At 37.8% G+C, this 15,207-nt stretch overlaps 1 protein-coding gene across 1 annotated transcript in view; it reads right to left on the minus strand.

Moving 5' to 3' along the window:
- Positions 1 to 14,508, minus strand: part of antxr1c (ANTXR cell adhesion molecule 1c) — a 30,659-nt gene extending 16,151 nt beyond the window's left edge. The window contains exons 1-7 of the mRNA XM_088438419.1: positions 14,046 to 14,508; positions 2,774 to 2,845; positions 1,740 to 1,811; positions 1,430 to 1,511; positions 1,323 to 1,353; positions 243 to 316; positions 45 to 113 (exon numbers count right to left, since the gene is read on the minus strand). Of these exons, the coding sequence (XP_088294545.1) occupies positions 45 to 113; positions 243 to 316; positions 1,323 to 1,353; positions 1,430 to 1,511; positions 1,740 to 1,811; positions 2,774 to 2,845; positions 14,046 to 14,215 (570 nt within the window). The 5' untranslated portion in view covers positions 14,216 to 14,508. The remainder of the gene's footprint in view (positions 1 to 44; positions 114 to 242; positions 317 to 1,322; positions 1,354 to 1,429; positions 1,512 to 1,739; positions 1,812 to 2,773; positions 2,846 to 14,045) is intronic.
- Positions 14,509 to 15,207: the final 699 nt, after the last annotated feature.

The following is a 15,207-nucleotide window of genomic DNA, read 5'->3' on the forward strand; positions in this document are numbered from 1 at the left end:
ACCGTTTCTCCGTTTCAAGTTGTAAACGGGTAAACATACAATACCTGAGTCTCATTGAAGTCCTTGACGCCAACGCAATACACGATCGCCCCGAGAGATCTCGCTCGCTCAGCCTGTTGTAAAAGAGAGCTCACGTGAATTTTTCCCCCGAAAAACAAGCAATCAACCAATGGGTGTTCCCCGGCTTCCCGAAATGCGCAGCGTTGTGAAACTTGCGGCACTTTAACGATGCCGTTAGCTACCTCTTGCTGCGCGGTGATAAGTTGTTGTTCCTGCAGTTCTCCGTCTGTCAGGGCTATAATTACGCTGGCCTTGCCTGCAAAATAAGAATAGTGACGGTAGAGCCGCAACAACGTTTGTCTGAAGTAGGGCTGCGCAATTAATCGAATTTTAATCGCGATCACAATACGATTAATTAAGCTGATATTAACATTTAAATGGTCAAGCAAGCTATTTTTAATATGAGTCAAATCAAGCACTTTGCCATGCTACCACTAGGGGGCATCGTTTCCCCGAGCAATTGTGATGTCGTCTTCAGTTGACAAAGAGGCAAAATGGCCGCATCCTGAGATGAATAAAAAAACGGGTAGATTTTGCTGCTTAATTCATATTCCGCTAACACAGTATTAACACTTTGAGCACCATTTACGGGAAAATAGCCACATTGACTTCAATATCAATATTTTTATTTTATTTTTTTTTAAATGGGAATGGCTTGGGGGGGGGCACCAAGGCTGGCATTAAACGAGTTCATCAGAATTCCATGCATAGAATAGTGGAGCTACATGAAACACTATTGGAAATACATTTTTTGGGTTGACTTTCCGTTTAACTCGTTCAATGCCACGGACGTATTTTCTCGTATTTTTTTTTTTTGGGCAATCAAAACTAATGTACTTTAAGGACATAAATCTCAATATACTTAAGTAGTAAATCGATAATTAAGTGTTTGGGATTGAATGTCTGGACTCTTAAAATAAAAACGTGTAAATACATCCCTGGCATTGGATGAGTTGGAAAAAATGTAGCTGTAGTCTTGCCCACAACCTAAGTATTTTCCATGACGAAAATTCTCGTCGATGGCACTGAAAGATTTAAATCGCGGCCATTTTGCCACTTGCTGTCGACTGAAAGTGACATCACACTTGCTCGGGGCTTTGGCAACAACCAATCAGCTTGCAAATATCTGAAAAAATGCGAGCTGCAATTGGTCATTACCACTTAGCAACTGTGATGTCATTTCCATTTGAAAGAAAATTAATTAGAATGTCAAACTTCGCCAAGTAAACATATTTTTGTCAAGATATTTTTTTTTCACTTACCAAAATTCTCCCGGTTTATCTGCTCATTTGCCTATAACAAAAAGACACCTGATTACAACGTGCTTTTAAACCCTTAAATTTGACGTCCTTGACAATTAATTGCCTACCTCCCGCAGTCCAAGGTGCATAAATGTGTCCCCGCCTGGTTTTTCTCTTTTAAGCGCATTAAGCCCCTTTTGAATGTCCACTCTGCAAAAGATAACATCATTTTCACCATCATTTAACCTTTGGGCAGTATTTCGTCCAATCCACTGATCTTTACGTCAAAGGCATTTCCAATCAAAGAGAAATCACGGAAAGAAGACACTGGGGAGCTGAAATTTCACCCAAAGTTGACCGTGGTTTGCTGACGATTGCTTCCTATTGCAGCACTTACTTACCTTTAATGATAATAATGTCGTAATGTGCAATGCGTACCTTTTCTCTGTAAGTTTTAAGATGGTGGATGCTCTTGAGGAGAATGTGATGAAGGACATCCGAAGCATGGGACTGGGGGGAGGAAAAAAGAATGGTTGTCAAGACTTGCAATTTGTCAATGGTCAGTCAGGGGGCAATATTTTTGGAAATGACTACAAACAAGCCAAGTTCAAGCGGCCAAGACGCCAACCCAGGATTTTTTTTTTCGCGCCCATCCACGCCCCCACATGATACAATGACAATATATACGATTATTCGCTATAAAAATTGGAAAGTCTACCTAAACCTGTATCCTTTCATTTAAATCAACATTCAACAATTATTTTTTACAGTGTTTATACGGGTTACAGCTTAGTCTAAAACTGAAAAAAGGACAAGTGCATCAAAGCGCCTGAAACTTAAAAAAAAAGATGGAGAATCTTATTGTATTGCAATTACATTTCACGTAACAAAAACAAAAGACCAATTTAATATGATTAAAAAGACAGAATTTAATAAATTAGCTTTGGGTAAAAGCTCCTTTATCATAGTTTTGAATCATAGTATTGTTCATTTAATGGTAATTCTATAAGGTATTTGAGCAAAGCCAATACACTTATTTTTGTTTTGGACACTGCAACTAAATGAATTTCTGTTCGTTGACATGCAATTTAAACAAAATACTTATTAGAGAAACACATTTACGCCTAGAATGGTTTTCGTTCATATAAAGTGAATCCATTGACGCTTTAATCACTTCTTCTAAATTTACTACTCCATTGATTGAAACATTAGCCTGCTAAGTGTTTGAACATATGCTGTAATGTAGCGACGGAAAGGAAACGTTTAATTTTATTACTCTTCTATGTGTGGATGTCCATGTGTGTTTCTCGGTAGAGAACTTCGTCATGGGGCTTCAGGAAGTCATTTTCAAAGTGTCCACAGTCGTAAAATAATTTTACGCGCTTGGATTCTTGGAAGCTCGTACGAAACATGTTTAACGATAGCCTTAAATTAGCACAGTGACGGATTTTAGTGATAGTATCGCAGCTTACCTTTTGAATTTGACTGCTAAATTTTCCACAAAGTAGTAGATTTCATCCCAGTGGTTTTGCACACTGCCAGACCTGAAACGCAAAAGACAAACATGTGATGTCGCTAATGCTAACATGAGATTTCTTTCAAGCTTCAGTTGCTAAATGAAATTATAAATAAATGAAAAATACATCTTCACAGTGAATGTTGCAACACTACACCGACGGGTAATTTGAATGTTTCACTGTTATTGATTAACACATTATGTAAGTGATTAATAATCCTTTGAAAATATGATTTAAATTAGCGTTTTAGCTAAAATGCTAATGAGCATTATTACATACTTATTCGTCTATATTCATGTCTACATATTATAAAAACAAAAGCTAGAAGAGATGTACTTCAAGTTGTGCACAAAAGCAAAAAAAAAAAAAGTAAATTAACAAGATAAAGCTAAGCTAACAGGTTAGCTCAATTCCTTAGTGGCTTGTTGAAAGATAGGTTACAACATCAAGAACTTTGTCCTATGTAATAATGTGTAGGCCTGTATCTGATCAAAAATAGCGAATAGAGAAATGTACTTAAAAAAATACGAACAAAAGCAAAGAAAGAAATGAAAACTAAAGCTAAGCTAACACGTTAACTCAGTTCATGAGCGGCTTGTTAAATGGTAGGTTACAGCGTTAGGAATTTTGCGTATTTAATCATGTGTAGGCCTGTATCTGATCAAAAATAGCAAACAGAGAAGTTTACTTAAAGTTACGTCCAAAAGAAAAATAAATAAATAAAGCTAAGCTAGCTCAATTCATTAGTGGCTTGTCGAATCCTCGGTTACAGCGTTTGCCCTTACTAATTATGACCAAAAATATGCCTGTAAGTCCTTGTCAGCTATTAGACAGGACCATTAAAAAAAAATCCAAAAAAAAAACGCCATATGGAGCAACAGTATGAGCAATACATAAGGATGTGAACAGTCATCAGGTTAGTTAAGTTGAGAGCGATGACACATGGGAAATGAGCTAACCGACTGCAGCCCAATTCGGTCCTCTCCAGTCAAGCTGAAGGAAGGCAGAATGTTATTGTAGGTGCTGACTGACTGATGTAACGCCATTCAATGAAAACCAGCCAACAGCTTGTAAAAGATTGAAGGTCAACTTTCTTTTTTCCCACAGTGCTCACTTGGCTTTACGACCTCCATTTAAGCCGCGAGGACATATACTGTATATCACGAATAATTGATTGAAAAATGATTTTCTTGTATCTCTGCACGTCAAATTTTGAACCTCTACTACATGACAGTCATTTTTAGCTTAGTGTTTTTCATTTAATGCTTTTTGTTGAATGTGTCAAGATCAATGTTCCAAATTGGGTTGAAATTAACACAAGGGGTTAAATTGTTGACACATTCATTTTTTAAACGGTGTGCAAAGTTTACTAATCCCTTATTTTCACGTGCACGTCAAATTTTGAATCTCTACTAATAACTATCGTCATTTTTAGCTGAGTGTTTTTCTTTTAATGCTTTTTGTTGGATGTATCAAGATCAGTGGACCGAATTGGGTCGAAATTAACATGAGGGGTGAAATTGTTGGCGCATTAATTTCTAAACGGTGTTCAAAGTCTACTAATTTTTTCATGCACTCAGATTACAATTTGAATTTTTGGCCCCTTTGAAATCAAAGACCTTAAGAGGGTTGTTTTTGTAGAAAATCTAAAATGGAGACGCCTCTCATTCATATTTTTGTCAATAATTCAAAACGAGTCTCTGTTACATAAACCTGGTTTTTAAAAAATGCATCACATATATAGTAATAAATGACTATTAAAAAAACGCAAAACTGCGTCTTTGGAATTGAATGGGCTGCCTCAAATATTTTTCAATGATTATTGTCACTCAACCAAAAAAACCCTAACTAGCGGAAGGAATTTTTGAATAAAAAAAAAAAAAAAGTCTTAAAATAGTGCCGTGCCAAACATTTTTAATATATTTAAGTTTGTTGGTATATCTCTCGATATATTTTATTCAGCAACTACAGAAGGTAACTTGTGTAATATTTCAGGCTTATCTGCCAGAAAATTCCATCTGTAATGACTGTGCATTGATATTAAACTTATCAAAATAAAGAAATAAAATGTTTCGCACGGGAGTCTCTATATAACATGAATTAGCAATAGGTTGCTCAATGTTCCATTTAATTTGCTCTTAATTTGAAAAGAAAATGCACTGTTCTTGCCATGGCATTAAAAAAAATATATATATGTCTGATATCTGTAGAAACCCTGTGAAAATCTCTCATCACTACCCGAAATGTCTTCACGTACCCCCAGGGGTACTCGTACCCCCATTTGAGAACCGCTGAACATACAACGTGAGAAACATAGAGCGTATGGAAACGTTAGGACTCCGTTAACCCATCAAAGTTCTTTGTCTTTCGGGAGGAAGTCTAATTTCCAAGAGAAAACCCACACGAGCACTGAACCAACACGCAAACTCTTAGAAACTTGCGGCGCGAGGCAACAATTCAACCCACTCATCCACCGTGCTTTAGGACCATCAAATACTGTACATTCATTCGTTCGTCGCTCTGGGAGTTTTTGATGGATTGTTTTTGGCAATGGCGTCGTATGGTACACAGAGAAGACTTTGTCATGCCAAATCTCATCATGGATACGTGATGATGTGAAAAAAGTGAGAGGAGTTGACTCATATTTCCATGGAGGAGAACAATGGCAGATTACAGCAACGATCCCGCCTTGGTGACGAGGTTCTAGAAATCCCCGTGCAGACCACACATGCTGCGAAGCTCTCCTCCCAACTTGAAGAGCTCCTTCACAATGACATGGACTGCATGAACTCTCGCTCGTGCACACAAACAAATGGCAGCAAAAGTTCTACCTCAGCATTTTGTCCCTTCTTCTTCTCATAAGTCCCGCCTCCTTGCCCCCCCCCCCCCCCCACATACGCACACCAAGGCTTTCTCGTAATGCTGACTGAGTCAAGGAGGACAGGACCTTAAAGATAAACAATGTTGAAATGCTGTAAACACATGGAGACGGATTATGCAATCAGCCGCGCAGATTTTGCCCTGTAGAAACATCGTACGCTGCAAAAGGTGCATTTGAACTCTTAGTATTTTGAACATTTTTGGGTTACGTTCTTCCACATCATTCTGGCAGTATTTTAGACAAGGGATGGCACACTCTAGGTACCTTGATGATTAAGTGGTTGTGCCGCGATGAAATTTGACATGTTGACACCGTCTGGGTGAAATTTCAGCTCCCTGGTGTCTTCTTTCAATGCTTTACAATGCCTTTAAATATTTAGACAAAATACTGCACAATGGTTTTCAAATCAGGATGTTTTCTCCTCATTTGGTTCCGATATAAGACGGGTGTCAAACTCAAGGCCCGGGGGCCAGATCCGGCCCGCCTCATTGTTTGATGTGGGTCACCAAATGCTGATTTGACTTGGCTAAAAAACCAAACTTGCAAATTGTCCAAAAACAACATTTTTTTGGACCCCAATTTGTCTTTTGAACAGTATGTCCACACACTTCAAATTTCTTCTGGCCCTCCGGCTAGAACTACGATGCGGCCCACGATGAAACGATCAGAAAAATGTTCTTTATTATACCCGTGCAAAGCTGTAATTTTAAAATAAGACAACCAACAAAACGATCTAATGACTTAATTAATTAAAACGATGTCTACTAGACAGTTTTAAGCTACTGGACATTTTCAAAATTTGCATAAATCTAAGAAATTTTACAGGCCAATCAGAGGCTTTGGGTTTGAGCCCCCGACCATTGTGACCCTGTTGAAGTGTCCTTGAGCAAGGCATTGAACCTCCTGAAATTCCTGATGTTACGTAATCGTTTAGTTGCTTAAAACAAGAAATGTAGCTTATTTGTTAATTTTATATTTATTATATACAATTTTGGTCTGGCACTTAATGCAGTGTACTTTATTTAGAAATATATTAAAAAAATAAGAGAATTTTTTGCAGCAAATAGTCTTATTAAAATGTAATAACACTTCTTATTTGACTTGGATGGTGGTTATTGTTTGAGGTGGCCGCCATCGTGGGACTGAGGTCTAGCTTGCAGTTTTGCTCACCTGTTCAAACACGGCCGGAGGAAGGGAAGCGTTCCATTCTGTGTGACTATTATTTTATCTGGAGTGCCCCACCGCCGTTAATTTCTTTTGATATCATAATTTGGTAGTTTGAGCTAAGTCCCAAACCAAAGTGGTTTGGGGTTTTTCAAAGGTGAGGGGGCGTTAGAATATGCGGATGAAGCGATGGAGGCTAAGTTACATCATCGTGAACTAGCCCTCATCCATGAAAGCGTAAAGTGGTTTTGATGAAGCTTTTCATTTAATTGGTGCAACATTTAATGTTCTGATACCAATACTGGTGTTGGGAAGGGTTCCAATACGGCATTGGAATTATATTTTCATGCTGCTTCCGATTGAATCAACTAAGCCTTAGTTGTCGTCAAATTCCAGTCCTCGAGGGCCGGTATGCTGCGGGTTTTCTCTCCTCAACACACCTGATTCAAATGATTCGCTCGTTCGTAAACTCTGGCGGAGCTTGAAAATTTTCCTAATCAGGTGTGTTTAGGAGAGAAAACCGGAAAACCAGCAGGATACCGGCCCTCGAGGACTGGAATTCGACAACCTGCGAACTAAGGTTTAGAGTTCATTCTGGATGTCTGTTTTTTGGCACAATTATTCCGCGGTGTAGGGCGTGTTCTTAGAAAACAGTCAAGGCCGTCAATCATGAAATTTAGACATGCTCACAAATCACCAATCATGAGAAGCTTTTCCGTTCTTAAGTGTGGGAAATTTCCTGATCGTGGCATTTTATTTCTTTGCGTAAAAGCGGGAATACGGCGTGTTATGGCTTCGTCGCTAGGCAACTAAATTTCATGGTCAGTGACAGTCTTGGAAACCATGTTGTCCCCCATTTTCCCACATGTTGCAGCAAAAATGGTTTCTAAGTGAAGGACTTTGTCTGTGGGATTACAAGAAGTTTGGGAGTGAGGTCATGTGAAAACTCCGCTAGCTTTTTTTTTTGCCCGCCAGATAAAGCGTGACCACGATTTCCCAAATATTTTCATCAGTTGGCCAAGTTTGTGTCTGCGATTAACCTTCTTCTTTCAACACAGCGGCAAACAAGTCAAAACATCGGAAGCAGCGCACCATTAAGCGTTCTGATTGGATCTTGCCGAGGGGCGAAAACACGCACGTCTCGATGCGGAAAACAAAATGAGACGAAACGCCCGTTGACCTCAAATCAAAATCAAGTCAAAATAAAAGAGAAAAACAAATGTGATAGCTAGCAAAAACAAGGTAGTATTTTTACATTGTCAGCTAATGTGAGGTAATAGCAAAACAAATCACTACTCGCGCACTGTAATATTAATTTCTCGTACAATATTTTTGTAACTAACAATGATTGCGTCTGAATCAGATTTCATAAACATTTTATGAACAAATTCACTGTCATTTTTGCCAGACCGTTTTTTTACTTTTCCAATTAAAAGCGTTTGTTTTGTTTTTTTTAATTTAACTGGACTTTAGGATTTTTTTCTGCTTTCATGGAGGGCAATTAAAATACAAATAAAGATTTGCACAATTTAAAGTTAATAAGATATTAACGATTGATTTTCCAAAATTCTTAGTTTCATAATTGTCCATTTGAGCTAAAGGATGGTCTAAAATATCTGCAGGATTAAGAAGAGTTAAGTAAAGGTTCAAGTTAGGGGTGTCAACTTTTTTTAACCCTCACAAAGGCAAATTCATCTCCAAGTGGGCGGGACCAGTACAAATATAGTAGCCTATATATTTATATACTTAAAATAATTAATGACTTCATAATTGAAAGTAATCAATATCATTTACTTTTGTACTTAAAATAATCAATTACTTACTAATTATTAAATACATTAAAGGGTCAATGCGTAAACTTTAGAACGTTTTTCATTACGTCCAGCAGGTGGTGCTGCATTTACCGTTGTCTGTAGTTATAATAAACATGGCAGCCTTCTATGTAATATAATTGAATTATAAATAGACCTACGACTATATTTAGAACATGCCGTTGGTCGTTAAGAACACATTTATTTGCAAGTTTTTGAAATTTATAATCATTTAATTTATTCCTTGTAAATCACAAATGGCCTAAATCTTACACATTGTCCCTTTAAGCGATCCATTACTTTTGTACTTTAAGTAGCCAAAGTAATCAATTATTTTTAGTTAGTAATTCATTATTAATAACTTCATTCTTCTAAACTCACCAGGTATTTTAGATGGGTATAGCAAACGTAAAAATACTCATTTATAGTGCATATTACGTCAAGATTTCTTACATGACATATTTCTGGAAATGTCAAAGGTCAAACGTATGGGACCTCATTTTTTAAGATCTAAATTTGTGTTTAGTTGATAGTAAGCCAGAGTGGACAGGACATCAGCAGGGCTGGATGACAGCATGTGGGAAAAAGTGGCGTTGGTCTGAAGGATCCGTGGCTTTTCGGCTTCATTCTCACGCTTCAAAGTGTGCGAGAAGGAAAAATACAATTTGAAAAATCCCTAAAGCGACCAAGAAGGCTGCGTGCCATTCCAGCTGGGCCCATCCAGACCACCCCGGCCTGCAGCCAATAATGGCGCTCCAATTTAACTGACTGGGCACAAAGATTTGTTTGTTTAAAACCGCTAACCTACTTTTACAGCTAGCGCAACGCTATGACTCTTTGCCGCGGCACTGCTGAGCTAATGTACATATATACATGCGACGGAAAGAGAATGTTCAGACAAAAAAAGGCAAGATGTGACCTTTTATCTTCACGTTTCATTTCATTTTCGAAATGAAAACCGTGTTTCCGCTAATGCTAACCATGTTGAAATGACATCAGCGCAAAGTTTATATTCCTTCATCATTGTAGTCATTTTTTTTCTTATTTTATCTTGCAAGTGTTGGTAGGAAGCTCACATTAGCATAGCAAGCCTTTGCTAGCAAGTGTTTGCTAGCAAGCTTTTGCTAGCAATCCTCTGCTAGCAAGCTTTTGCGAAATAGATTTACTGCTGTTATCACAAGTTTCATGAGCCTTTATTATCTCACTCTTCAACTTATTTTGTCTTAATGTTTTTTTAAGGGACATTGTGTAAGATTTTGACCGTTTTTAATTAAAAATGAATAAACGTAAATTTCAAAAACTTGCAAATAAACAGGTTCTTAATGGCCACCGGTATGTTTTAAATATAATCATAGGTCTAGTTATCATTAAATGAGATTACATGGGGGGTGGCACTGCTCCAGAGGCGGCCATGTTTGTTATAGCTAAAGTCAATGCAGCACCTGCAGCACCTCCTGCTGGCCGTAATGAAAAACGGTCCAAGTATTACACATTATCACTTTAAATGCAGTATATAATGCTGACTTTAGCATTTGGTACCACACCAAATCATATCTGCTGTATTGTCTTATTAGTTTTTTTGTTGTTGTTGTTTTTATTTTATTTTTTACTGGAGCGAAATTAGCTTTTAAAACCAAGAAAAGTTGCTTGTTGCGTATGATTATTTTTTTCATCTTATTTAGCAGCAATAACTTTAACTGTATTTTTTGAATGAAAAAACATTTTTTCAGAACTATCTTTTTTTTAGCATCTTAGCATAATCACGTTAGCATTTAGCTACTATTAGATTCAACTGTTATCTTTACAAGACTGTAACAAGACTATTTATTGATTGCAGAGTAATAATAGTTTGTCAGATGTATTTTCACACATAAATGGTCTTATAAATTACGTGTTATTCTATAATTTGACAACAATTTAATGCTACGTTGAATAGCCGTGTTCGGCCAGTAGCACATGCTGCATGCCTACACATTTTATACATTTTTTTTATTGCTCTTTCAGCAGCTGTATTAGTAATGAATAATGGTTATTTCTGTGTTTAAAGTGTAGATTTTACTATCTGCTAGAACTTGCTCACTCTATGGAAGAGGATATTGTGACCTAAAAATAACATTCATAGTGGTTCAGATCATCTTTTATCTTTTGGTTTCGTTGCATATGGAAACATTTTATGGTTGCTTTGCACCATATAAATCCTGGATCCAATATACACACCACAACACATGCTAAGTTGAGCCAAGTAAGTCAAAGATGGAGATTGAAGATATTTTTTTGACAAAAACAATCAGAGAAATATGTCTCCTGCTCTACTCCTGAAGATAATGCTCAGAACAGAGTGGATGCCAAATTCCACCACATACAAGTTTTTTTTTTTTTTTTTTTCCTTTTGGAGCTCCAGAATGTAGCGTTTCACTGTCCCACTTGGCCCCAATGCAAGCATTTTTTTTTTAATCCAATATATTGCTTACCCTTTTCCAGCTGACTTTGGGTGAGAGAGCCGGAGAACTTGGATCAAACCCCACAGAGTGAAAACATGCACTATAAACTTTGGAGGTGAAACAAGTCCTCGTAATTCTAGTACAAAATGCGGATTTTTTTCTGGCCAGAAATGTGGTGACAAGGCCAACGTCAAAATGAACTTAAAAATTTAAAAATAAAAAAAAAAATAGTTTTTTTTAATTAGCACCTTGACTACTTTTTCTCCTGCGGTTGTTGCCAGTACAAACAAAACAAGGTTTTTTTCTGAAATGTTGTTAAACCGCCAATTCAGGGCGAAAACAAATGATCCCATAATGCTGACGATGCCATACTTTGCCAATGTTTACCGGTGGCTGAGGCGCCGCACCTAGCATGAAATAGCTGCTAGCTAACAGTGCTCGAGTGCTCCATATAGGCTGGCTCAAAGCCCGATACAGTTTGCGTTCCTATTCACCACATTTGAACGGACCACACTGACTGAAATGTGTTTTTTCAGCTGGCAAATTCATCTCATAGACCAAAATTTATGGGGAGAGATTTGGATGAGGAGAAGGAAAAAAATAGTGTGCAGATAAGCACAATTTCAAATTAATTTAAAGAATTTTAATCATTAAGACTTCAATTTATGTTTATAAGTATTTTATACCTTCATTTTTATCTGATTACTGTTTGAAGACAAAATATTCTACCCCATTCAATCCATTCCCGCACTACTACTCGGTATTCTGTGTTGTATATAAATTAAGCCTGGTTCACGCTGCGTCTGCGAAAAACCACCCAAGGGATGAGGCTGGGTTTAGCTTTAGCGGGATTACGAGAAAGCTTCCTCTTGTTTGAAGTCCACCATCCATGTCTGCACGTATTCCTGCCCAGAGGCACCAAAGCTAGCAGCCTGGCACGAGAGCTAACAATAGCAGCAGGTTATATTCTTAGCATGTGTCCGTGTTTTAAGCAACAAAGCCAGTCAACAATGGCCCCCACATCTGGACGGCAGCCCCGTGTTTTAGCTTTTAATTCGACTTGCGCAGCAGATGCTTGTGGGCGGCAGCACGTCAAACATAAATCAGTGTGGTTAGAAGATTGTATATTGCTGATAAAGACATTGTCTTGAGACGCTATGTCATGAAAGTACCAAAAACAGACCTTTGAAGGCTTGCTGTGCTATAGTTTGTCTGCTACCGCCGTTTTCCATCCATTGATGGATAAATGGTCATAGTTGGCAGGATATAAGAATGATAGGGTGTGTGAACACTGTGGGAATTATATATATATATATATATATATATATATATATATATATGGAAGGATGTTTAGGAATGAAAGTAGCACCAACAGTACTGCACAAACACAACAGTAACATACCTGACTTGTTTACTCGTAGAGAGTAATTAGTTGTTTCAGGAATTAAAGTAGAACCAACAGTACTGCACAAACACAACAGTAACATGCCTGATTTGTTTACTTACTAGTAGAGAGTGCCCGTTTGTGACAAGTAAAATTGAACTCAACTAATAAATACTTTATCATCTTATTCTGTCTCCCTTTGTTTACTTTGAGAATGGCCGTACTGGTCTGTAAACCACAGGGTTCAAAGCGTGAGAAAAAAGGTGCTGCTTGTAGTCTGTGAGTTACGGTATATAAATAGCAAATTGAACAGGTGGATCAAAAACAGATGGAAAAATATCCATTTTTTGTCCTGGGATTTTTCACTCGGCCTTTTTATCATCCAGTTTCGGCTGACTTTGACAGGGTCATAACATCATCAAATATACATAATTACTTTCAACCCCTCAATATGTTCAGTAGCATCAGCTCTATCCATACATGTATACGTCTTTTTTTGGTGGGGCACTGACCTTTATGTACAAAATTGTAAAAATGTGATTAATAGCAAAAATAACTACTCTGTATTTGAACTTGAAATACTGTAAATATTTATTGTCATAAGTAGAGCATCATGACATGCGAATACTTTGCGTTATGGGAGTCCAGGCTAAGCCAATCATCAAAATCATTGAAAGACTTGCAAATGTCACAAATTGGCCACTAGCGCCATCCGGTGGTTTTGGGGTGTCAACACAAAAATTTCTATTGCGCCTTGTTTGGCAAGTTCCTTTTGAAAGGATTAATACAAAAATCGAGGGAAATCCATGCTATATTTTAGACCAATGTGCCCAAAATGGACAACATTTCCAATTTTGAATGGCAGTAAACAAGCCCGACATGGGCTACATTTGACATCTATAGGGTGTACCTCTTGACCTCCTGTTTGCAAGCATTTAGAAGGGATGGCATATTGATTGTCGTCATGTTTTGACAATCCATGCAATATTTTAGCCTCCTAGTGTTTTTTTTTTGTATGATTTTACTTTATCACACATCACAAACATCAAAAAGCCCAACTTGGGTCAAATTTTCCCCCAGGGATTAATATCAGAATTTGTTCTTTCAGTAAATTAAAGTAAATTTACAGTGCCTTCATGAGTGCCTTTTGAAAACCCACAAACGTCGGAACGCACGATCTTTATTTTTTTTTCCACGGTTTGCAGTTTGCTCCACGCTACTGAAGTTCAGTGCCGGGATGTCGCTAAACCGCAGCATTTTTCCAACGCGCGAGTACAGACGGCACTAATGACAGCGTGACGGCTGCTAAGTAGGGATCAAGCAAAAACGAAGAGACCCTTCTCCATATTTCTTTGTTTAAAAAGGTGAAAATCGGGCACCAGAGAACATGACCGTATCGCTTCTCCTTCTGCTGATTCAGCAAGCCGCAAGACCGCCTCCTCTGCTGCGTCACCCCACGCACATGGATTGTGGATGCACATTCCGTCATATTCTACAAATCCGATTCCGGAGTTTCCGTATAGCACAAAGATAGAGAAAAACGTACTTATCGAGCACAAAATAGAGGTCAAAAGCGCCTTGGCAGGAACTTTCTTCCTCCTCCTCCTCCTCTTCATCCTGAAGCTCCGGTTCTGCCCTAGCGGACGACGAGGTGAGCAAAAATAATCCAAACAAAAGCAAAGCAAGAGACATGCTCCACAGTAATCTCGGCACCATTTCGTCTTTGTTTTGGAGAGAGAGTGAGAAAAAAAAAAGTAGTTCCTTAGCGGCTTTGGGAAGACACGCAAAGTGTCCTCACATCCCACCTTTGAAATGAAAGGGATGTAAAGAAGAAACGGAGAAAAAGCGCGCTGGGTGTCGGTAAGATTCGAAATGGGGGAGAAAAGTTTCCTGTCAGAGAGTCAAAACATGTTGAAAGTGGGGCAAAAAAAAAAAAAAAAAAGAGGTGAAGAAGCGGAGGCTTGTTGGCACTAGAAGATCTGGGAACCAGCGGGACAAGCTGGACTCAAATGGTCCAGGTTTCATATTTCATCTTGAGGAGAGAGAGAGCGAGTGAGGGGAGAGAAAATGGGTCAGCATCCCATCTGGCTCCTCCCACTTCAAACTGGGAATAAGAGTGCAAAGGAATAGCTGATGATTCCTCGGAGCTGTGACCTTTCAACTTTACTCCCACTCCAAATGAGTGTATGGAGCAATACCAGATCCAGCAGATGGCGCAATTCAATTTTCATTCTTCAAAACTATTTTAAATTCATTGTAAAATTCATTCACTGAACAATTTTAAACGAAGCAAAAACAGTCCCCAAGAAATTCAGTAAAAAAAAGGTTTTTTGTCCATTCCTTTTGATCTTTAAATGAAAGACATTTCACATCAAAGGTAAAGCATTGAAAGACACTAGGGAGCTGAAATTTCACCCTTGACTCTTCAAAATTGTTTTAAATTAAATGCATTGTAAAATTCATTCACTGAACAATTTTAAATGAAGCAAAAACAGTCCACAAGAAATTCAGTTAAAAAAACGTTTTTTGTCCATTCCTTTTGATCTTTAATTCAAAGGCATTTCACATCAGAGGTAAAGCATTGAAAGAAGACAACATTTTTTATTTTTATTAGTATGTATTTTTCATTGTTACTGTGTTATTATTCTACTTTTGATTGTGGTTGTACCTAAATAATTTTATTTGATGATGTATGAGGTTCAAAAAGA

Source organism: Hippichthys cyanospilos, chromosome 17, assembly GCF_059441005.1.
Source record: "Hippichthys cyanospilos isolate Australia breed blue-spotted pipefish chromosome 17, RoL_Hcya_1.0, whole genome shotgun sequence".
Taxonomy (NCBI): domain Eukaryota; kingdom Metazoa; phylum Chordata; class Actinopteri; order Syngnathiformes; family Syngnathidae; genus Hippichthys; species Hippichthys cyanospilos.